At 39.6% G+C, this 24,693-nt stretch overlaps 1 protein-coding gene across 2 annotated transcripts in view; it reads right to left on the bottom strand.

Annotated features, from left to right (window-relative positions):
* The window catches only part of DHRS13 (dehydrogenase/reductase 13), a 321,157-nt gene that overhangs the window by 242,153 nt on the left and 54,311 nt on the right, over positions 1–24,693 (bottom strand). The window contains exons 2-3 of one of the 2 annotated variants that reach the window (XM_044054430.1): positions 16,248–16,356; positions 14,339–14,457 (exon numbers count right to left, since the gene is read on the bottom strand). In XM_044054430.1, coding sequence (XP_043910365.1) covers positions 14,339–14,434 — 96 coding nt within the window. In that variant the 5' untranslated portion in view covers positions 14,435–14,457; positions 16,248–16,356. The remainder of the gene's footprint in view (positions 1–14,338; positions 14,458–16,247; positions 16,357–24,693) is intronic. The other variant, XM_044054429.1, reaches the window with a different exon arrangement.

The raw sequence follows: 24,693 nt of genomic DNA on the forward strand, positions 1-24,693 counted from the left end.
CAAATACTGTAAAACAGGAGAAACATTAGCCCTGAATGGGTGCTTGCTATGTTGTTGTCAACAACCAGAAAACATTTTACATTTGTTTTTATATGATTTTGCAACATGCTTTCTGGCCCACATTACTACCTGCTGGATGTCTTCAGTAAACAGGTACCAAAAAGGTAGTAAGACCCTATTATCCAGGCGGTCAGCCAAAGCTGTTTGGGATCAGGATGTATCAAACACCCCTGTTCTTTTGCAAGTAGACAGAGTCCGTGAGGAAGCTTATGATAATTGCCCCTGGCCCCTTCCAAAAGGAGGGAGAACCACTGTTGCTTGGGCCATAAGGCAGTCACCACAATAATCTTGGGGGATTCCTTCTGAATCTTCAGACGTAGTCTGGATATCAGCGGGAATGGTGGAAAAGCAAAAAGGAACATTCCTGTCCACAAAAAAAAAGAAGGCATCTCTCTTCTAGTCCTCCATGCAGAACTGCGTCAGCTGACTGTTCTGAGAGGAGGTATAAAGATCTACTTAAGAACTACTCGCAGATGCAACAAATCTTGTAAGACCCCATGATCTAGTTTCCATTCTTTGAGGGTCTGCCTTCATCCTGCCTAGCTTGTCTGTCAGACAGTTTTGCTCTAATGGAATATAGGATGCCTGTAGAATGGAAGGTTAAGATCCAGTTCCTTCTTGCTTGTTTATTTATCACATCACTGTGGTGTTGTCTGTGACAAGTGGCCATGGGGATCAGAGGTAATTCACACAGCTGATTGGCTTGATAAGGGTAAGTACCTGTTATATTTATGTGCTTTTGTCTGCCTTTGTTGTCCCAGATAATTTGCAGTTTTATTCCTCTTAACACTGCTCCACAGGTAAAGTTCGAGGCATCTGTGATGACTAATTGGAGCAGGAGGGGAGAAGGGGAGACCCGATTACCTGGATTCAGAGATATTTCATGCCTACACTAAGTGATTTGTCTTCTCACAAATCCCAGAACTGCAATCTGAAAAGATGGTGAGTGTTGGTGCTGGGACTGAGACCAGATGGTCTTCGGATACCATTATATCTTTCTTGTGTAGATTCTTGCCAGAAGAATCGAGAGAATCATAAATGCCAAGAGACCCCAGAATCCTGATGTATTCCCTCACAGTGACTAAAGTCCGAGTAGAAAACCCCAGAAACAACTCTAAATATAGATCTAGTGTTTCCTATGAAAGAAAAGCTCTTTGTACTTGGTGCCTAACAGACACCCAAGGAACAATTATGTGTGATGGAGTCAAAAATGACTTTTAAATATTCTCTTGGAATCCCAGCCTGCATAGGAGATCTGACACTTTGAAAAAATGCTCTGCAAAGATAAACAAGTCATCTGAATATAGAAAAAAAGTGGATATCCTGTAACCTGCAATGAGCTAAAACAAGAGTGACACTTCAAAAACACTCCTAAAGCAGTGGACAACCCAAAGGGTAAAGCAGAAAATAAATTGTGATCTAGACCCACAAACCCTTAAGAAACGTCTGAAGTCTACTTCCAAGATGGCTGCATATTGAACAACAGCTTAATTCTGGCTCTCCCAGTGGGAAAACAGAAACTTAGAGAAAGGCAGTGGACCTGGAATTTTGAGTAAATTTCAATAACTAACTAGTAACAGCACTGCCTGCATGCCAGGTAAAAATAAATGTAGAGGACCTGAAGAAAAATGAGCTACAAAAGGAGATGAACGGACACTGACCTTGAAAAGTACTGTAGCTGTTCAGCAAAAAGAAGTACAAGCTCCAGACATGATTTCTAGTAACCTTGAGGAAAGTATAAAGCAACTGCATACAGACTTGACTAAAATACAAGAAACACTGATAAGAGTATAACAACTCAAACAATAAAAGGCTGGAAAAATGGAAGAAGCTTTAGACAGATATTCAGATGAGATGATAAAACTGCAAATCCCAGAAGTCAAAATGAAGAAAATGTTGGCTGAAATTGAGACTGCACAAGAAACAATGTTTCAAAAAAATAACAAAATTACAGAACAGAGCACCATAAAGGAAACCTGAGATTTTCAGCTGTACCTGAAAAGCTGGAGGGGAACATACTGCACTAATTTCATGAAAGCACAAATAAGCAACTTGACTGGTATTCCACAACAGGCACTGATAACTGAAAGGGCACAATGTATGTATACTCCATATCTGGCTATGAGAAAACAACCTAGATCTTTAATAGCAAAAACACAATCTTACCAGCAGAAGGAGTGGATTTGGACAAAGCTGTGGCAGAAGAACAAAGTACTAAAAGTAGGAGACAACAGATTGCTTGTGGAGAATGACTACTCATTGTACACCAGGCAGAAGAGGAATAAATTAATTCCATTTTGTAAGGAATCGCGAGAAGCAGGTGTGAGATTTAAATTGCTGTACCTAGCTATCTTCAAAAATTTTCCCTGGAGGAACAAAAACATTTTTTTGATGAGGTACATGCTAAGGAAGAAATACAGAAGTTTGTCCAACAAAATGTTAGCTGTGAAACAGAAAGAGATTCTGCTTCTTGTTTTGGTAATAAAGACCACACAGTGACTGGGCCAGTGAAACCCTTCCCAGTGTTTCAACAGAAAATGCTTGAGGGGGGGGGAAGCATAGGCGCCGATTAGAAGAATCGGGAGTGCACTGGAGATGAAGCAGAGACAGTGTTTGGGAGATGGAGACTGACAGGAATAGAACAAGAAAATCTGGAAATATTGGACTTTCTTAAACTCTGAAAAACTTGTAGGGGACTCAAAAGCATATGCCCTACTTCATTTCATTAATGTTTGGAGACTAAAATCAGTAACTTGGAAATTAACAAATATGGGATTACAAAGCAATTATATTTGTGAAACAGGACAGAACAAGAACATTTGAAAATACTGTACTTTTTTAAACTTGTAGGGGGACTCTAAAGCATATGTCCTACTTCATGTTATTAATGTTTGGAAAAATACTGAGGAAAGAGGGAGTTAACTGTAAGTAAAACAATATTTTTGCTTAACAGTATTACTTAATTGGTGCATGACTTTCTCTCAGTGTTGTAAAGTTTTTCAGTTATTTTTAAGTGTAATGAGGATACTAATGTAGATAGGTGCTTCTGTTTCTCCATTCTTCTCTCCTCCTTCCTGTTCAGTTTTAAGAAATGTGGGCACTGCAACATAAAAAGGATCTAATTATTATACCTAAAGTAAATAATGCAGAGATAAAAGATTTTTTCATAACACACATAAAGACATATTAAACAGAAATAAATTGTATACACCCACTTACCTTACATTATTTATACTTGGTACTAAACAGTAACCTTTGATCCTCACCTTAAGGGCTATACAGTATCATCTGATTAAAGTGTAACATGTTAGCTTGAATTTTTTAAAGGAGTGTGCACTCATCCAGGTTCAGAAAAAACTGTCACAGCTAGCTGCTCTAAACAGGTGTTCTTTTAGAGGGTGTTATCAAATGTTGCTGGTTGTTGGCATAGCTGTCAGTTCTACCTGATTTTTTGCCTCATATTTTTGTCCATCCTAACATTTTTGATTTTCTTTTAAAATCACCAAGAATTAGTCACTCAGTAATTCCATTCATTATAAAGTACAGTTTTGTACCTACCATAAATGTAGATGTCCAATAGGTATGCAACTGCAGTCCTGACATATGGGTTGTCCTGCCTCAGGCAGCCCTTCGGTCGGCCAGATTCCAAAGTCTGGGTCCGGCGTCGGCTGATGTCGCCCTTTCCCCAACGTCAGAGCGCCTGGGGTATAAAAGCGTCAGCCGACGCCATCTTCTTCAGTGTTTCTTGCCCCAGATGCCAGGTGCCCTCTAAGGAAGGCTAAATTTTGAAATTAGAGAAAACATTCCAGACAAGTACAACACCATAAAAAAATACACCATAAAAGATTACCCCAGGTAGCTAAAATGAGGGGTAGAAACCCAAAAGAATACCACAGAGGGGTAGGTGGTAGGGAAAACCTGACTGCAGTTGCATACCTATCGGACATCTACATTTATGGTAGGTACAAAACTGTACTATGTCCTTCAAGGATGCAACTGCAGCCCTGAAATATGGGTTGAATACCATAGCCAACCTGGGGGTGGTAGGCACTAAGACAAGGATGGTGTAGCTAAAATGCCCTGCAGGACTGCAGAAGCAAACCCTGCTCTGGATCTGGAATATAAAGGCAGGTTGTAATGTTTGGAAAATGTATGCACGGAGCTCCATGTAGCAGCTTCTAAAATGTCCTTTGTTGCCACTCCTTTTAGAAAGGCTGTGGAGGTGGCTGTAGCTGTGGTGGAATGTGGCCTGATGTCAGCTGGCACAGTTTTTCCATGAAAGGAGTAGCAGAATCGAATGCAATTTCCAATCCATTTAGAAATTGTCTGTTTGGAAATTGCTTTTCCCTGCAATCCAGCAGCGCAAGCTACAAAAAGCTGGTCATATTTTCTGAAAGACTTTGTTCTGTCCAAGTAGTAGCGCAACTGTCTGTGTATGTCCAAGGTGTGAAGAAGTCTCTCTCCTTTATTTTGAGGATTGGGAAAGAAGGTAGGCATGTGAATAGCTTGATTCAGGGACACCCTGGAAACCACCTTTGGCATGAATGATGGATTGGTTCTCAAAGAAACTCTGTCCTGATGAAAAATGAGAAATGGTTGTATTGCCATAAGGGCCTGTAGCTCAGAGACTCTTCTTGCTGAGGTTACTGCCAGAAGGAAAGCTGTCTTCCAAGACAGAAATTTCAACTCTGAAGATGCTGCTGGTTCAAAGGGAGGAAGAGTTAATTTTTCCAGCATGAAGTTGAGGTCCCATGCAGGCACTGGTGGTTTCCTTGGAGGGTTGATGTTCTTTATACCTCTTAGAAACTGTCTTAGCAATGGGTGAGAAAATACAGACGGATCAGTGTTATATTTGGCAGATATTGCTGAAGCATGTCTTTTTATGGAAGAATATGAAAGGTCATTGTGGAGCATTTCAGCAAAATATTCTAGAATCTGTGGAATGCTCATCACTGATGGGTCTTGACCCTTTTTGCTGTTCCAGATAAGAAATCTCTTCCATTTTGCTGAGTATGTTTTTCTAGTGGAAGGTCTGCGCGCCTCCAGGATGATATCTTTTACCCTTTTGGAAAGTGTATCCTGAGGAATAGTCATGGAATCTTCCAAGCGGACAGCTTCAATGTTTTCAAGCTGGGGTGTAGTGTCCTGTATTTGTGCTGTGTCAGAAGAAGTGGCCTTTGAGAAAGGAGCCACGGATTGGTGCGTGTCAAGCTCCGTAGCAGTGGGTACCAGTGTTGTCTTGGCCAGTCTGGAGCTATCAGTATGACTTTCGGTTGCTCTGTCTTGATCTTTAGTAACACCTTGGTCATCAAAGGAAGAGGTGGGAAGGCATATAGTGTTAGAGAGTTCCAACTGAAGGAGAGAGTGTCCACCTTCCATGCTTGAGGATGGTTTGTCCTTGTGCAAAACTTTTTCAGATGGTGATTGAGGTGGGAGGCAAAAAGTTCTATGTCCGGCCTTCCTCAAGCTTGAGTTATTTGTAAGAAAATGTCTGGTTGCAACATCCATTCGTGTGGATCCATGATGTTTCTGCTTAGGCTGTCCGCCAGAACATTGTCCTTCCCTGGTACAAACTGGGATTGTAGCTCTATTTTCAATTGTAGGGAAATATCCCAGAGATTCATTGCCAGTCTGCAAAGAGGGTAGGAATGGGTACCTCCTTGATTGTTTATGTACCACATAACTGTGGTATTGTCTGTCTTTATTAGTAGATGGCCCTGATGCATGAACTTTTCGAAGGCCTTGATTGCATGTATCACTGCCAGCATTTCTTTTTGGTTGATGTGCAGGTGCTTTTCTTTTTGTGTCCATTGTCCTTGAATGCATCTGCCCTCCATGTGCACCCCCCATCCATGGTCTGAGGCGTCTGTTGTTATGGTTTGACTTGTATGAGGCTTGCTGAAAGGCAGACCTTTGTTTATCTGGCTTGCTTGAGCCCACCACAGAAATTCCTTTTAAAGGCATGGAATGAGTGGGATCAATGATTCCAGGCTGTGGCTGTGTTGAGACCATAGACGTTTTAGATACCATTGTAGTTTCCTCATGTGCAGCCTTGCGTGTGGAATCAGAAGAATGCAAGATGCCATGAAACCCAGGGCCTGCAGGATTTTCCTTGCAGTCATCTGGGTGTGTGTTGCTAATTTTCTGAAGTATTCTGGTAATTGTTTTTGTTTTTCTTTTGTCAGAAACACCATCTGGGTGTTTGTGTCCAGTGTGGCACCCAGGAAAGGTATTTGTTGGGATGGTACGAGACTTGATTTCTGAATATTGACTGTGTATCCCAAGGCCTGCAGTAGGTGAATGACATAGTCCAAGTTTTTTAACAAGGCTTGTTGGCTGTCCGCTTGTATAAGGCAGTCGTCCAGGTAAGGGTATATTTGTATCCCCTGAAGTCTGCAATGTGCAATTACTGATGCCAGGCATTTCGTGAACACTCTGGGCACAGTAGATACATCAAAGGGCAATGCTGAGAATTGATAATGCTCTGAGCCTGCAAGAAATTGAGGTATCTTCTGCAACTTTGTCTGATTGGGACATGCAGGTATGCCTCCTTGAGGTTCAGAGTTACCAGCCAAGACCCCTTGCCCAGCATGGGAAGGAGTTGCTGTAAAGTCAGCATTTTGAATTTTGGCACAATAAGGTAAGTATTCAGTGCGGACAAGTCCAGAATGGGTCTCCATTGGCTTTCTTTTCTTGGAACAAAAAACAGTCTTGAATAAAATCCTTGGCCTTGTTCTGCAGAAGGAACCTTCTCTATTGCTCTTACTTGAAGTAGGTTTGTTATTTGTTTGAGTGCCTCTGCCCTTTGATTTGGTGGCAGGTTCGGCCTCCCATGTCTTGTTGGTAGTGTATGAAAATGGAATCTGTATCTTTTGTCTATTATGTCCAGTATCCATTTGTCCTTTGTAATATTGTGCCAATTTTGTGAGAATAAAGATAATTTTCTGCCCAAAGGTGCTTCTAATTGAGCCCTGGATGGCGGAGTCAAAGTCAAGTCATTGAGATTGTCCCTGCGGAGCAGTGGAAGGTCCTGCCCCACCTCTCTGGTTCGGAGGCTGCCATTGACGTCCTCTGTAGGAGCCTCGAGTTTGCCCTCTACCTCTGCCACGTCTGTTTTTGCCTCTTTGAAATTTGTCTGTGTCTGGAAAGGACCAATGCTTAGAAGGTCAATTCCTGCTGAATCTTGGAGGCTATACCTGGAGGAAATCTTTGACTGTTTGCACTGATTTTGCCTTTTCCTCTATTTTCTTTAAAACCTCTTGTGCAGTAGCACCAAATAGCTTATGTTTCTCTAGTGGTGTGTCCAAAAGCTTAATTTTCACATGGTCTGGCAATGTTTGTTCCTTTAACCAAGCATGTCTGCGTATGACCGCACCTGTCACTGCTGCTCTACATGAAGCTTCCAATGCATCATATCCACACTGAAGGAAATGGTTGCTAACCTGCTGAGTATTATGAACCAATTCCTGTAACCCCTTTCTATCTAATGGTTCAGAGGAAGCCAATTTATTTTGCAAGTCATCCAACATGTATTCCTGATACTGAATCATATGAAATTGACAATTTAATGCTCGCATAGAAAGGGTGGAAGATGTATATACTTTCTTGCCCCACCTTTCTAAAGCCCTAGAATCTCTTTCCGAAGGAAGTGGATTCTTAGCAGTAGTGGAGGAAACCCCTTTAGGCCCCTGAGAAATAGTTTCAGGGTCAGCAGTATGGCCCTTGTACAGAAATTGATGTGTGTCTGGGACCCTGTAGTACCTGTCTGGCTTGACAGGAGCAGGGGGAGGGAGTCAGGGGAAACACTAGATTCTAAGTACACATCATCTAAAACATTTAAAACTGGAGGAATAGCGAAGGGTCTATGCTGAGGTAGCTTTAAAAACTCCCTTAACCTTTTCCTAGAATCTGAGTATTCTTGGCCTTGCCATTTGAAGTGTTCCCTCATGGAATGAAGTGTTTCCCCAAAGGAAAACTCCTCAGGAGGAGAAGCAGAGGGAATGGATTCCTCCACATCAGAATCCTCGTAGGCCGGGAAGGCCTCCTCCTGGTAGTCTGACTGTGCAGAATCACCTGAGGCCTCATCGGAGGACTGGGGATCTACCTGCTCAACCCTAGGCCTCTTGACAGTAGGCGGCTGAGAGCCTCTATCAGGATGTGGCTGAGAACCCCTTATTAAAGAAATAAGGTCCTCAGCTAAACTTAAAATTTGAGAACCAGAAGTGGATCCCAGAGAAACAGATCTTGGAGGGAGAGACTTAGCCTGTTTGGCAGCCTTAGCACGTGTGTAGGCCTTAATGGACATAGACACTGGAGGCCTGGCAGCCCCACGTGCTGGAGTAGTCTTATCCACTGAAATGGTGTCAGAAATATCCTGGGCTACGGTCTCGGGCGGTGTCGTCGGTCTGTAGCGGTTGTGAAACCGGCTCAGAAGAGACCGAGACACTCGCATTAGGCCTAAGCGTGGTGTCGGCCGAGACTGCAAGTGTCGGTCCTTATCCTTCCGTTTTTTAGGTAAATGTGCTGTCGGAAGCTCCGACGGCATGGTATAACAGAAATCTTCCCCAAAATAATCCTGTGCAAACTCTGACCGACGCCTAAGAGTGCGTTTATTGAAAGAAGCACAAGCTGTACAGGCCGAGACATTGTGTTCTGGGCCTAGGCAGGGTAAGCAGTAAGAGTGGAAATTCTTATGAGGTATTTGTTTCCCACAAGTTAAACAATTATTAACTTTTACAGTTTTATCTGACATCGGCTGAGGCAAGAAAAGGTCCCAAACGGGGTACTTAGCTTTTTTGAAGACTTCAGTAGCTGAAAACACAGGAGCTGGCCGACCGGCACTTGCGAACTGCTTCTGCTTCGGGCGCCGCGCGGCAAGAAAGACTGAAGAAGATGGCGTTGGCTGACGCTTTTATACCCCAGGCGCTCTGACGTCGGGGAAAGGGCAACATCAGCCGACGCCGGACCCAGACTTTGGAATCCGGCCGACCGAAGGGCTGCCTGAGGCAGGACAACCCATATGTCAGGACTGCAGTTGCATCCTTGAAGGACATCTTCATACTTCCTACTCTTCAGAAAATGTATGCTAATGCAAAACCTGTTCTGTTACCTTACTAAGTGAATTAGAGTAATACTTACAAAATTGTTCTGTGTCTTTGCTCCCCTATTATTATGGGCTTGATTCAGAATTCTTGAGCAAAGACGTTGAGACCTATAGTTGTTGGTATCCCCTATATGGTCAAGCATTTGGAGCAACCTTATAAAATACTCTTTCAGTATTAACTAGCTTAAATGGTGGTCTAAATAGTTTTACTTCTGGGGTCTCTTAAGAAGAAAAGGCTGCTTCTTATTTAGAAGATATGTTAAGGGTGAGCAGTTATGGTCATAAATTATCTTAAATGTGAATTTGTTTAATAAGGAAGCCCCTTCTTGCATTGGCAGCCATTTGGTTTTTGCAAATGTAGTGCAATGGTATTCCAAACTGGGGCAGAGATTAGTGAATTTCAATACTGTATTCTCTATTTTTTTGCAATGAAACAGTTATATATTAAGGGAAGCAAAATTAAATGGACTGCATTATTCCAAACAAGACAACAGAACCCCAGTGGCTATAGCATTTCTGGATTCTGCAGACAGAAGATGAGAGACCGTGTGTGCAACTTTTACTTGGTTTACAACAAGTTTGTCTCGTTTTTCTGAGTGCAGGTGGAAGGTAAGACTGGGACTTAAGGTTAGACGCAAGTATCTTTGATAGTAGTTTGAGAGAACAGTTTGGAGGGACAGGTATATTCTGCAGAGGATACCACTGGAATGAAACAGACTCCATAAAACAAAGTTTATTCCTATTCATTTTCAAGCACAACTTAGATCTATGGATGAGAAACAGAAAATGTAACCCCAGAACTCCCTCCTGTACTACTAATGGATAAATGCTTTATCTCATGCATGGGTCCCCTCAAATTATCTATGGTATGATCCCAGTCATTCTCATTAGGGGCAATATATAATTACTGGCCATGGGATGGGTAAGGCCAGTCTATAACCAAATGGGATAGGTTATTTTGAGCACAAAAAAAGCAAACTGGCTAGGCTTAAAATGTTCTGCAAGGGCAGCTAGACTAGTACTTACCTATGACCCTATAATATATAATGGTCAATAGATGTGATGCCGGTCTGGGTCCCCCAAAAGACAGCGAGGAAGGGTGGTGGATTTGGTTATTAGTTGCAGAGTTCCTAACAGCATGACTGTAGATTTTTGGGTATCGAGTTTGAGGCTGTTGGTTAGCTGTTAGTTTCAAAGTAGTGAATATCTTTTTGTAGTACTCTATAAACTTAATTAGCACACCTACAGGGTCTGATTACTGCATCATTTGCATATGGAAGATTATTGATGAATAGAGAAAATAGGAGTCTAAGGACAATCCACTGTAGTACCCTTGTGCCTAGCTTACCAATTTGCGTATGTAGGTCATTTGCAGAAACAAAAATCTGTTTTGTAGATAATCACTGAACCAGAAGCAGACCACTGTAGAGAAACTGCAATAATGTAGTTTTTGTACTAGAATGTACTAATCCACCATTTCAAAAACTCTATCAGTCATCAAATTTTGGGGTACACTTTTGATAGGGAAACATGACCAGCACCAATGCAGTTAAATTGCTGAAGTCCTACTGTTTGTCAAGTAGTCATGTGACAAAACAAGAAATGCACTTTTTTTTTTTTACTTCGTCTGGGTCCAGTGTTTCATTGAAACTTATCAAATGGAGAAAACAAAGAATTCAGAACAGTGGGGTAAAGGAAGTTTCCCCGTCCTATAAATGTTGTACAGTAAGTCTCGGAGTTAATACATTTGAGATGTGGGGGTGTAGGGAGGCTTGCCCATATGCAAAAAATGCAATTTTTTGTACCTTTCACTTGCAGCTGGTGTGATACTGTTCTGACTTTAGTAGTGCCAACAAATGTATGATAGAACACATTTAGCAATACCACCACTGACCAAACCATTATGCTTTTTAGTGGTACCTGTAGGACACTAATGAAACTGCTCTCATGGTCAAGTCCCAGAGTGACCATAAGAATGCATAACACTTTGGTTTACAGCACCATGCTGCCATCATACAGTGTGTATAAAACTACAGTATAGTAAGAGAAAAAAATCCATTACATAGTTTAACTTTAGTGGTGTCTCTGAAATATTTATTTGCTGCTTCATTCTTCTTCACCTAATTCAGGAAAGGGATTGTTCAAATTAAATCATCATTTTCCTCCACCCTCCCCCACCATCAACGCAACCCTCACATATCCAATGAAGATGAGGTCTTTCACGTGGAAAGCAACCTCTGTGTATCTGTTGCAATGGACATAAGAGACAAGGTGTCTGGAAAGCTTTCTACACCATGAAACTGCAGAAAACACATTTTTTTTTAAATTCTGTACTACAGTGCCAGAGCCATGCACCTAGCAAGAAAGCAAACACATATGCCCACTTTCATGCACAGCCAGGTGACTCTCTCTGCACAGCTCCTTCCATTCCTTGAACTACACAGCCAAAACTAGCACTTGGCCTATGCCAGAAGTGAATCTGTGTTAGAATGTGGCAAACTCTGCTACCCCTCAGCCAACAGTAACGGCAAGATGGTTGCCCAGAACAATCCAAAACTTTAACTAAACCTATGCCCAAGTGACAGAAATAGACACCTGGGCTCTATATGCTGGCTTTTATGAGACAATTAGTATATAAACATATGCTTCAGAATATACAAGACCAGATGTAGTGTTTACTTGAATATGACTGGGCTGCCATGATGCGACACTGCACACTACTATGGTAAGATCATAACGGCTTGGTTGATCTGTGCCACTGGAATACATCACGGAACATTACCAAAGTAGTATGATAATGCAAGCCATCCTCAGAGCAGTACAGCAAGTATTAAACATTAAACTCAATTTGCATTCTTAATTACTTCCAATTATAAGCTAAGCATTTCAAGAAAATGAACAACATTCCAACATCTGATGAAATAATGCATACAAGAAAAGACACAATCTAATCTGAAAATAAGAAGGGGAAAAGAAGAGGACTCTGAAGCTATATGCTGAAAACACTTTTCCATACAGAGAGTATTAAGCTATATAGAACATCATTCCCAATGAAGCTATTAAGTTAAAAAAATACCTATCAAGAAAGATTGATAGATACTCTAACGAGTCTTACAGTAGTGGGGGGGGGGGGACTGAGGTGATAGTTAATCCAACAAGGAAGAGAAATAAAGGAGCAAGTCCTCCTTAATGACCATTCACCTAGACTCAAGGCAGAAAAGAACTGGAAATGGCCTCAATACGTCATAACAACAATTAATAAAATAAACACACAATAACAGACATGAGAAAGATCACCCAGTTTATACTAGGAAATCTGTATCATCTCATGCCATGCTGCAGCTTTTCAGCCAGTGTGCCATTCTAATAGTATTTTCACACTGAGTGTACTTGGTCTTGTACAGTGTAAAGTAGACATCCAACGCAATGAATTTAGAATGATCTACCTGATCAAGTAGACAGTGCATTTCCCAAGATTTTAGTAGGTAAACAGTCTACAAAGTTGTTGTTTGTCTTTTCAGCTTTTCCCGGTTAGGGGTCGCCACAGTGGAACTCCGGTCCACTAATGATTGGCAGTAGATTTTTTTATGGTGCCGAGTTGCCAGCCCGACACCCAACCTTCAACGAAGGCACACCCATTCACGTATGTCTTTCGGAGGCCACTCGACTGCAGGGAGGACATGCAGACTCCACACAGAAGGCACTCCAGCCATGAGTCAAACAGAAGAAGCTCTTGCTGTGAGGCAACAATGCTACTGCTGTATCACCACGGCTTCAGTCTACAAAGCAGAGACCTAGAAACTATGAGATAGCATACTCTAAAATAAACATTTTAAATGGCATGGAAGATTACAGGCCAAAATGAATATTGCAGCAAGTCATTCTGAAGAAATCATGAAATATGACAAGTTTTATTTTCTCCACTCTGTACCTAGCAGGGATATTAGAGTGTTCTCTAACAAGGACTGGAATATGCACACCCCTGATGTACTGAAAATGGACTATGGCTAAATACAAAAATGCAGCACCATAGTGCTCAGCAAAGAAAAAAAAAACTGTTCCCATCTCTGTTTTAAGTCGTACTCCTCTTCAGATAGGTATGGTCATAAGAGATCTGGGTACATTTGTGGATAACTCCCATTTGATTATCATGTTTACACCACAGTCAGGAAATTATTCTAAATGGCCCAGTTAATTTTCAGAAGAATATCCTCAAGATCTAATGTAGTAATCTTATCACTGTACTCTTTTCTTATCAGAGCCCCCCATCCACCCACTAAATAAAATGTTCCCTTTGGTATGTATATATCCAACCATAATTACAACTGGAAAGGACCCATCAATCTTTAAACAAGAAAATGAAAGACCCCACATCTTTCAATCATCTCTCCTCATACACAGTGACCTACTAGCTGCTGCAAGGTGACCTGTATCACACAGAGTCATGAAAGATCCCAATCCTATTTGACTCCTATTCCAATGCAAAACCAGTGGCTCTACAAACACACATACTGGGAACTAAATCTACATAAACAAATAAGACTCGCTGGAGGGATAGGTTTCTAATTCAGCGTATTCTTAATTACTTCCAATTATAAGCTAAGGAAAAGTTACCACTACAAGGCGAGCAAGGTAGTTCTTTGTCTATCTTTAAGGGTAATCCTGACAAACAGGATGGGTAGACAATTTTACACCAGGGCTATCATGTACAGCCTTACCCAGTTTAGGACGTGATTACTATTAAGCTCTTGCAAAAGGTGTCAAGAACATTTTACTGTATCTACTTACAGGTGTACACACTGTATGCAGCCAAAAAGCTTATGGTTGTCTGGCATTTTTCCTATGTTCTTATAAAAGAAACTTTAGGAACAACACTTAAGCAGTACAAAAGAAGAGACCACAGTTTTCCAAAAATAATTTTGTAGAACTCCTACTTTCAACAGGGCTGATACAAAGGCCAGGCAAAAACCTGTTTGCAAAATATTACTTTGCTGGATGACCAATGAGAGGTGAAATCCTCCCTCCCTCAAACAAGAGCATGGATTACGGTATCTTGTAAGAAAGTTGCCAATCAAAGGCATTCTGTCACATATAAACAAATATGTATACAGCCTTCAGCTAACAAAAGGCAATATACAATTGTTCAATAAAGCAAACATCCCCACCCAAAGTTACCTTTCTAATATCATAAGCTGCAGCCTCTCCTCTCTGTTTGCTTCGACAGGCCAGTATAACCCGAGCCCCTCGTCTGGCAAGATCCACTGCAGTCATTTTCCCAATTCCTGTGTTGCCACCTAGAAGCAAGGCATGGAAACTGTCAAAATAATAGCAGTAGGCCAGTACTTGTTAACACCTAAATGGCTGCAATACTACAAATGAAGAGACTCGCTTTCCAGTAATGCTAAATTCAATGCCAAAGAGAGGGGCTGACAATACGGTGGAATAGAAGAACAAATTAAAATATAATACAGTACAAAACACATTTCATGGAATATTAGAAAAATTCAATCACCAGTATTTGCTGAAAGGTTTAAAACAGGAACAATAAGTTTCAAGAGAACACAGGAAACATAGAAGTCCAGTAACAATTCTGTAATCAGGGCAAAGTACAAGCTTACAGCTAACATTTGTTCTGTCCACAATCACAAATATAATCTGCTTTCTTTGCATAAGACAGCCTTTTATAGAGATAAATAAAACGTTGTGATAATCCTTCACAAATGGGACAAAACACCAAGTACGCATATCATGCAAAGAAAATGTGAGAAATAAACACAAAAGGGACAAGCAATCAAGAAAGATGGACATAAAAGACACTTCCTTATATTCTGATACTGCCCTTCAAAGTTTACCCTCTTCAGATATTATACCCACTGTGCTATAGCTTTGGACGACAACTGTTTAGTGGACCTATTTATGCAACTTATCCTCAACTTCCCCTCAGAGCCTTCTACACCATTCTCAATGAGGGTTTTTTTTCCCCAGTCTTAAATATTAAGACTACCCCATCCTCAAAGGGGTCTCCAAGCTCAGGCCAGGACTCTATTTTAGACAACCTTCTATGAAAACACTATCCAAAGCATATGCAATGTGAGGTGGACAGCCATCTCATGGAGTAGACAGGAACTTTATTGTACACCTCTTGAGGAAAGGTCCCACTTTGCTTTATGATACTTATAAGCTAAACACACAACTTTTTAAAACCTTCTTTATTAAGCCTTCAATCAATGGATACATAATGTATACAAATCACCATGCAAGACTATTTCCATTGTGCAATTTAAAACTATCTTGATACAGAACATGTACATAAACTATGGTTATAGTCTACTGTATATAACCTTTTTTCTATACATAAGTCTGCTTCAAAGGGCATCCATTGTGCATCTTTAAACTACAACTTGCAAACTAGAATATTTTATACTATATTCTTTGATATTAACAGCAAATTATATACATCTTACTTAAGAGACTAACTGCTATCCCTGTTAACATTCCTGATCATACTCTTGATCACCTCATCCCAGATTAAACTACTCTGATTCCATTTCCATAATGATCCATGTTATCAAATCTTTGTGATCAATTATCACTCTTAATCTTGTCTTTTACTACAATTTCAGTGCCCCCCCCAACATCCTTTAAAACTCTGTCAATGTACAAGAAAACATGCCTGATCTTTTGCTTTAAGACAATTAATGCTGAAAAATCCGACCACATCTCCCATCCTACCTGCCTATTCCTTCCAGCATCCATGACTCTATAGTCAATCATAGGTAATCAGAGTCAGGGTCAAAGTACTTTACCCTCTACACCAGTGAGCTGGCAAAATAAAATTCCACAAAAGTTAAATAGTCCATTCCCTAATATACACAGTATCAGGTAGAAACAGTTATTCATTTGAGTCAACCAGCTCCAGCTGCACTATACAACACCAGTCACCATTTCCCATTCCACTATTCTCCCTCATCCTCTTTATAAACCACATCTGCTAAATTTGCAGATTTGTCCATATTGGAAATACATATACAGTCTCTCTAAACTTTTCCATAAGATAGTTGGGATAGGTAGATTTTATCTTTACCGTCACCTATGCTTCATTTCAAATGGAAACATTCCTCCTCTTCAAAATAGCATCAATGCAGCAGGAAAATTATTTCAATGTTCATACTTCTCTGGCATTTTTACAATCCCTAACAAAATAAGAATCAGAATCAAATTTACTGGCCAAGTATTTGCACATACAAGGAATTTGACTACAGTTTCAATTACTCTCAAAGTATGAATTACATAAACGACATACCTACAACTATTAAGAACAAGCCAAAAAAAAAAAAAGTAAATATACAATATGTATACATACAAGGTGCAGAGTGCAACTCTGTGCAAGAAATACTGAACTCTGAAAAAAACACAAGTATTAACAATTCTCAGACGCTTGGGAAAAAGAATACCCCAGCCTAATAAGCGGACTTAACATAACTTGATGGCCTGTGGAAAAAAACTGTTCTTATATCCGCTTGTTTTGGTATGTATTAATCTATAATGCCTGGCCGATGGTAACAGCTCAAAAAGATGGTGGCCTGGATGTGAAGGGTCAGTGATGATTTACCCTGCCCTTTTCATGACTCTGGAGTAGTATAGGTCCTGTAAGGAGGGCAAACTAGCACCAATGATATTTTCGGCAGACTTGACTTTCCGATGTAACCTATTTTTGTCATGATTAGACAGAGATCCAAACAACACTGTTATGCATGAGCTGAGAACAGACTCAATGACTGCTGTATAGAACTGAATCAACAGTTCTATGGGAGGTTGAACTTCCTCAGATGTCGCAGAAAGTACGTTCACTGTTTTGCCTTTTTTATGAGGGACCCTACATTGGTCTCCCACTTCAAGTCCAGGGAGATTATAGATCCCCAAAACTTGAAGAATTCCACAACTGACACAGCAGTATTAAATATAATAAGAGGGGGGATGCACTCCTAAAGTCCACTCATCTCCAGTTTTAAGTGTGTTCAGCTCCAAATTATTCTGACTACACCAGTCAGCTGCTCAATCTTTTGTCTTTACAAATTACAAATTAGCCTCTATAAATTATAGTTTCTGTTGATATGTAGCTTCTAAGAATTGGTTTCATCATAAACTGGCCACTCAGCAACTATGGTTCATCTCCCCAAGTCACTATAGCAACCGTAAAATTTGTTTTTTGTATCAAGACAAATAACAAAAAATAATAAAAATAATAACGCTAAGCTTCCATTCTTCTTTATCATAGTCAGTCAATGGAATAATACCACATTTCAACACGTAATGAACTCTTCAAAAAGCCTAACCAATATGCCACTTTGTTTTAACAGTCAGCAAATCCATGTCTTCCTCCCCTTCTGGTACTCCAATCAGTCGCAAATACTCTCTGAATTTTAATCCTTCACGACTATTTCAAATACCATTTCTCAAACCTTTGCCAACTTGTGCTTTAATTAGTATCTCAGCAAAAAATGAAGTTGATAACGATGCAAGATAACAGTAACTTCAGTTTCAGTCACTCCTAAACATATCACATGACCAGGCAGCAGCCCTGCTAGCTGCTATAAATGTAGACTAATCTTTTTGAATACCTTTACTGCTTCTTGCACACACAGTCAAATTAATCAAAATCAAATACTTTTGGTTTGGCTTGCAACTTTCATGCACATCACTAAACAGTTTCCTCCAAACCTAAATTTTCTGCAATATATTCCGTGCTTTCTATCAACATTCATGTGACAATAACTACATAACACTATTACTTTGAATCTCACCTCAAATGGCCTAGTTTTGCATTTATCAAAAACATGCAGTGACCCAGGCAGCTCAACACACAAATCTTGATGTCTAAACACACAAATCTTGATGTCTACAGAGTATTTCCTCCAAACCCACCCACTCCCTGCCCACTGGTCTTTCATAGAGCATTAACCTAGCAACGAAAAGTACATTGTAGGCAAATAAATTCCCCAAAAAGTGTTAGATTATGCAAGATTTGCACAGACAAGACAGATGGATAGATTGCTGGGGACATAAGCAGTTGCTCTTTCCACACACTCAGCAAGTAGCATCAATAAGAACATTTGGTTTAGTTGTCAAACCTCAAAAAAGCAACTAAATATGCTAGGCCTATTATCCATAATCTCTGAAAAGCTCAAAATTAAATTTTTTTCCACGCACAGCTAAATCATTAACATTCTTTCAATTCACTTCTAATTACACACAACAGTTACCATCTTTAGCATTATGGCAAGGGCCTTTATTTACAAGAAATGCACATACAATTAATAAATCTGTTCATTCTATGTACGCGTTAATTCACCTTTATCTAAAACGGCTTCACTGCTAATTAAAGCAGCAACATCAAGACCTCCCTGTGTACAAGTATCTTAAAAGCAGCTATGCCTCACTACTCTTATCTCTCAGATTTATTGGGTTAGTTACATTAGTATTTTCAATGTTAAATTAGTGGTGTCTGTCTCATAAAGAATACATAGATCCAATGCATTCAAGAGTCTCTAACTACAAAAGGTGGTTGCTATCTGGGTCTGCAATGAAGTATGTGCCTGCATCATGTAAACATTTTGTAAGGTCTGAAGTACTAGTGGCAATATGATATTTTTTATAAAAGTTAAGTCAGGTTTAAGTATTAAAAACTGCTGAAAAATCTACAACCATACATATACACATACATATATAAGCACATATCTAAGTCAATGGCACTACTGAGATAGTTCAAACAGCCTATGTTCATGTGGAACTCAACAATGTCACAAGTAAATTCTTCTTCTTTCGGCTTTTCCCAGTTAGGGGTCGCCACAGAGGATCACCTGTCCGCTCATGATTAGCAGTGGAGTTTTATGGTGTCGAGTTACTAGCCCAGCGCCCAACCTTCCACAGAAGGCACACACTCATGTCTGGGGCCAATTTACAGTGTCCAATCCACCTACAGCATGTCTTTGGGATTTGGGAGGAAACCGGAGCACCTGGAGGAAATCCACACGACCACAGGGAGGACATGCAGACTCCGCACAGAAGGCACCCCAGCTGAGGATCGAACCAGAGAACCTCTTGCTGTGAGGTGGCAACACTAACCGCTGCACCACCGCAGCCGCCCCTAATGTCACAAGTAAATTAAAGTAAACAAAATTAAACAAAACATCAAACACAGCTGTAAAATGCAGGCTCTGCTCATTCAATCTGGAGAAGGCATATAAAGACAGCAAATGTTCATCTTTCTCACTGCTGCAGTAGCCTATGGGTAGCATCCTGCCAAGGGTACAGCACTCTGCCACCTTCCCAAAACTCTAACCCCCTCCTATACAGTCACACTAGCTGCTGATAGGCTAATTCCAACCAACAGGGAAGGTATCCTAGACTGGATACTTGTCAACAGCCAACCCCAACTGTACACAGCTGGGACTCTCCCTGATGACCTCAGCGATCACCTACTAACCTATATCATAAAGCAAAAGGTAGAGACCCCCCACCAGACCATATACAAAACTAACAGAAACAATAACTACTTCAATTCCGTTAATTTCCAAAACGAACTGAAGTCATTAGACTGGTCAGTACTAAAAATTCTACAACTAGATGAGGCCATAGCTTACTTTAATACTAAAATCCTAAGTATCCTTGATTCCCATGCTCCTGCACGTACTATAAAAACCAAATCAAATTCTACACCATGGCTCACAAAGGATACCAAGTCAAAAATCAAAACCAGAAACAAAGCCTGGGCCAACTGGCGATCAACTAAAGCCCCTCTTGACCATTTACAATACCGCAAACTCAGGAATGAAACAAAAAAAAATCCATTCTGCTAGATAAAAAAAGCTACTATCAAAATCTTCTAAACACCAAAGCAATCTCCAAAAGTTTTGGACAGGCATAAATCAGCATCTTCATCCAGGACAATCAACCAACCAACCCCCTTCAAGCTAAACCCCACAATTCCTCAGAGACCATAGCTGGTGCCCTTAATAACTTTTTCACTGAAACAATCCAATCCCTAGCTAATCAACTAACTTCCACAAACTCCAACCCTACCTCTAATCTACCTACTATTCAACCCCTCTTTAGCTTCCAACCTGTCTCTACCACTTTTATCCAAACCTTAATAAAAAAATTAAAACCAGCTACTCGTTCTGCTGACCTCCCTCCCTGCAGAGTACCTACAAAAAGCTGCAGATGCCACTGCATACCCCATATCTATCCTGATCAACAGAACCTTATCCAATGGTGCTATCCCCTCCCTCTGGAAAATATCCCGTTATCCCACTCCATAAAGGTGGAAGTTCCACGGAACTATCCAACTATAGACCCATTGCCATTCTTTCACCACTAGCTAAAACAATGGAGATGTGCGTACATAAGCAACTAATGCATTATCGTAAACAGAGCAATCTGCTGTCTTAACCCTCAGCATGGCTTTAGGCCACATCACAGCACCACCTCTGCCCTCCTTTCCTATACTAATGCCATTAACCAAAACAGGAATGACAATATGCTATCCTCAGCCCTCTTTCTTGACCTATCAAAAGCATTTGATATGGTCAACCATGAACTTCTCATCCATTCCCTAAAACCCATCTCCATGAATAATCATGCAATCTAGTGGTTCCAGTCCTATTTGACTGGCAGACAACAGGCTGTATTATGGCAGGCCAAACTGTCCAGCCAGCTACCTCTCACACTCTGTGTCCCTAAAGCCTCCATTTTAGGACCACTACTCTTTTCTATCTTCATCAACAACCTTCACACTACTATCCCCAAAGTTACCTGCATTCAATATGCAGATGATTCCACCCTGATCTGCTCAGCCTCCTCCCCATATCTACAAATCTTAACCCAAAACACATTTAACACTATTGAAAACTGGCTCTCTAACCAAAGTCTACAGCTGTACCCCAGCAAAACTAAACTTCGACTCTTTTCCTCCACTACTAGATCCACCCCATTTTCCTTCTCTGTTACATCCAACAATGGTACCTCTATCTCCCCGGACACCCATAGTAAGCCTCTAGGGGTAACTATAGATAATCTTAAATTCAATCTACATGTCAACAAAATCATACAAACCATCAATAAGAAGCTTGGATCTCTTTACAGAAACAAGCCATTTTGACCCCATTAGCGGACCACAATCGCCTGGTTGCACCTACTCTTATATATGCCTCCCCCATACTCTCCAACCTTAATAAATCTGATCTGAGCAAGCTCTCACACAGCTACAACCATATTCCCAGATTCGCCACTGGCTCAGCATACAGAACCCATCACTGCCAGAACATTAATCAACTAGAGTGGCTAGAACTGCCCAGTTTAATTCAATTCAATCAACTCTTAATAGCACACAAAATTCTATACCAACCTGAAGATACACCCTCACTTAAAAATATTATAAAACCATGCAATAATGTAAGGTCACTATGGTCATCTAACAAACTATTGGTCCAAACCTACAAAGCTAATAATTCAGCTGGTGGATCCCTGTTTGCTAACTTCACTGGCAAAACTTGGAATTCACTGCCAAACCATATAACCCTCTAACCCTCCCTAAGTCTCTTCAAAAAAAGCATCAAACAGTATTTCAAAACGCACTGGCTTTGTCTCTGTACCAACCCTGATTAAACTACAAAATGATTTCCCTACCTAGACAGTACTGTAAGCAATTAATACTCAGTACTGTTTGTTGCAATCAGATGATTTTGTTTTTAATTTGACAAACTATGTAACTTGTGAGTCCCTGCTGGACGCATCACTAAACCAACTTGTAAATATGCTTGAGTTTTTGTGTTATATTTTACTATGTATCTAATTTCTGTGCAATCTTTGTATTCTGTCACTGGGGCTCCGCTGAAAATGGACATATATCCAATTGGATTATCCTGAGCAACAAATGTAAAACTAAAATAATAAATAAATAAATCCTTTTAGAGGTATCTATAAAAGCAGGCAGAAAGACTAAAAATGTTTTGCAGTCTCATACAGATGCATTTCTGAGTTTTCTGCAGTGTAGTAGTCAGTGAAGGCTTACTGTCAGACACACAAGACCCCTTTTACACATACAAGGTATACTTCAATATGTTTTAATGTTTCATCTGATTTTTGTGGCAAAAAGTAGTACGTCACTAAAAATACCAGCTTTTCAGGCATCTCAGTAGACTTTCTTCAATTACTGCTACTGTCTCTCTAGAGATTGCTTTCGAACAGCTGACTGTCATTAGTGCCCTAGAGCTACAGTTAAAGTTTATTTATTGCTACTGAAGTGTTTTTGGACAGAAAGTCTTTCTGGGAGAAGTGGATTTTATGTGAACTATTGTGTTTATACTTTTTTTTGCTTAGATTTTACAGGGCAATTAATTTATTTAATTCTATTTTTGACAGGGATTTCTTCTGTTGCTTGTGTTACTTTGTTGTGGGCTAATTTTGATTGGACTGGAAGGGCAGTGCGTTGTTTATGCTTACTATTGACATCTAACCTTCCGACAGATTCCTTCAGCCATACTTTACGCACAATCGGGATTCTTTTCCGGCTAAAGGATGGATACTTACCTCGGTCATGTTGGTCCTTCTCCTAATGTACCCAAAAAGAGAAAAAAAAATCAAAACATGAATCCATGCTTCCTATGTAGGCTATTACTGTGCTTCATCCGATGGTGGGTGACCCTGCCAAAGCCACTGCTGGTGCCTCAGACCACTTGCCTATTTCCTTGAATTCCTCTAGTGTAGTCTGGTCAGCCACTATGGACTACGGGTCAGACATGTCCTCTGCAGCTGTTCCAGCTGCCCTCCTTGGGCATAGGAGAACCATCATATTTGAATAAAGAAGATACTCGAAGTGGATCTTCTTGACTTGCCCAAGGAAATGGACCTTTACATCTGGATGATATGTACTCCTCTAGCCATTCACCCTTTAGGGATATACCTAGAAAAAAAAAGTTAAATCATATTAAAAATTAAAAAAAATGTTTTCTGTCTGCAATGATGATATTATTACACGAGCCAAGAGTCCATTACAGTCATTCAACTCTGGGTGTATATACAAACAAACCTCCAAAGAAAAGCCTTTGGAAAACACCAATAAGTGCCGACGACTGCCAAAAATAATCCACAGTTTATTGTCACAAAGCACGAACACGAACTAAAACGACAAGCAAATAAAACAGACAGACGAGATATGTAGCAAACAGAGTTAAGCGCTTTCAACCACAGTAACTGGTCTTCATCAGAACTACTACTTTCAAGTTAATCTACTACTTATATAAACTTTATGGCGCCAAAACTGCTCATTCCATTTAAAGTCATACTAACACATTATTGAGTAAATAACTGAACAAATAACTAAATGAAGGACAATCTTACCACACATAAGAGTCTCCTAACCTTAAAATTCTCAGTTCAAACGAAGCAACTACACATTTACAACCAAATATTGCTCGTCAGTATAATACCATAATTGAATAGGAACATACGTATGAGTACGCATAATATATAAACAATATAAACAAACCCATTAATATTTGAAAATATATACTTGCAAGGAATTTTTTATATATGTGTGATAGTAATAAATAATATGTATACAAATAAAATATTCAAATAAAATATTCTTATGCAGATGAATTATTTTTTATATATTTTTTTTAAATATTTGTTTAAAATTTTTTAGATGAATTATCTTGCTGGATGCTTAATAATAAATAAATAAATAATGATGATAGTAACTCTAGGGACAACAAAGATGGAAATGGACTATTCCATTTTCATTAAAATTGATTCATTTTAACAACCAACTAATCCAATATTAACTATTTAACATAAAATTAATAATAAAATAACTACTAAAATTTGATAAAAATTCACTTATATAATTAAATAAATAAGTTACATAAATATATAGTTAATAAATAATAAATAAATATATATATATTATAATCATTTTGTATCACTTTATACTAATAACAACGATTTGGTTGATATAAATTCATTTAATCCAGGAGAAGTCGTGGCATCTAAGCATATTTGCCACCACGTTTCTTTGTATGCTAGTAAACTTTTAATATCACCACCTCTAGGATCCATTTCAACAGTATCAAGAATGCTAAACATAAAATTATGGTCATCGCCTTCAGCATCAACATGCCGGAATAAGGCATTAGTTTTATCCTTGGTCTTAATACTGTATATGTGGTCATATATACTTCTTTTGAGACATCTTTCTGTCTTTCCAATGTAAAAACTTGAACATTTTCCACATTTAGCTAAATATACTACATTTTTTGTGTTGCAATTCCCATATCTACATCTTATGTTAGATTTCAATCCATTCTGTAATTTTATTTTACTTTCCAAAGACATATATCTGCATTGATTGCAGAATCCACATTTACTACTTCTTGTGTTACTCAAAATTTTTTTTCTTTTCTTCTCTGTGTATCTATGTTCCATAAGAAACTTCATATTTTTACCCATTTTATATATAAAATTTGGTT

The sequence above is a fragment of the Protopterus annectens genome, chromosome 13.part0 (genome assembly GCF_019279795.1).
Source record: "Protopterus annectens isolate FY-2018-M chromosome 13.part0, PAN1.0, whole genome shotgun sequence".
Classification (NCBI taxonomy): Eukaryota; Metazoa; Chordata; order Ceratodontiformes; family Protopteridae; genus Protopterus; species Protopterus annectens.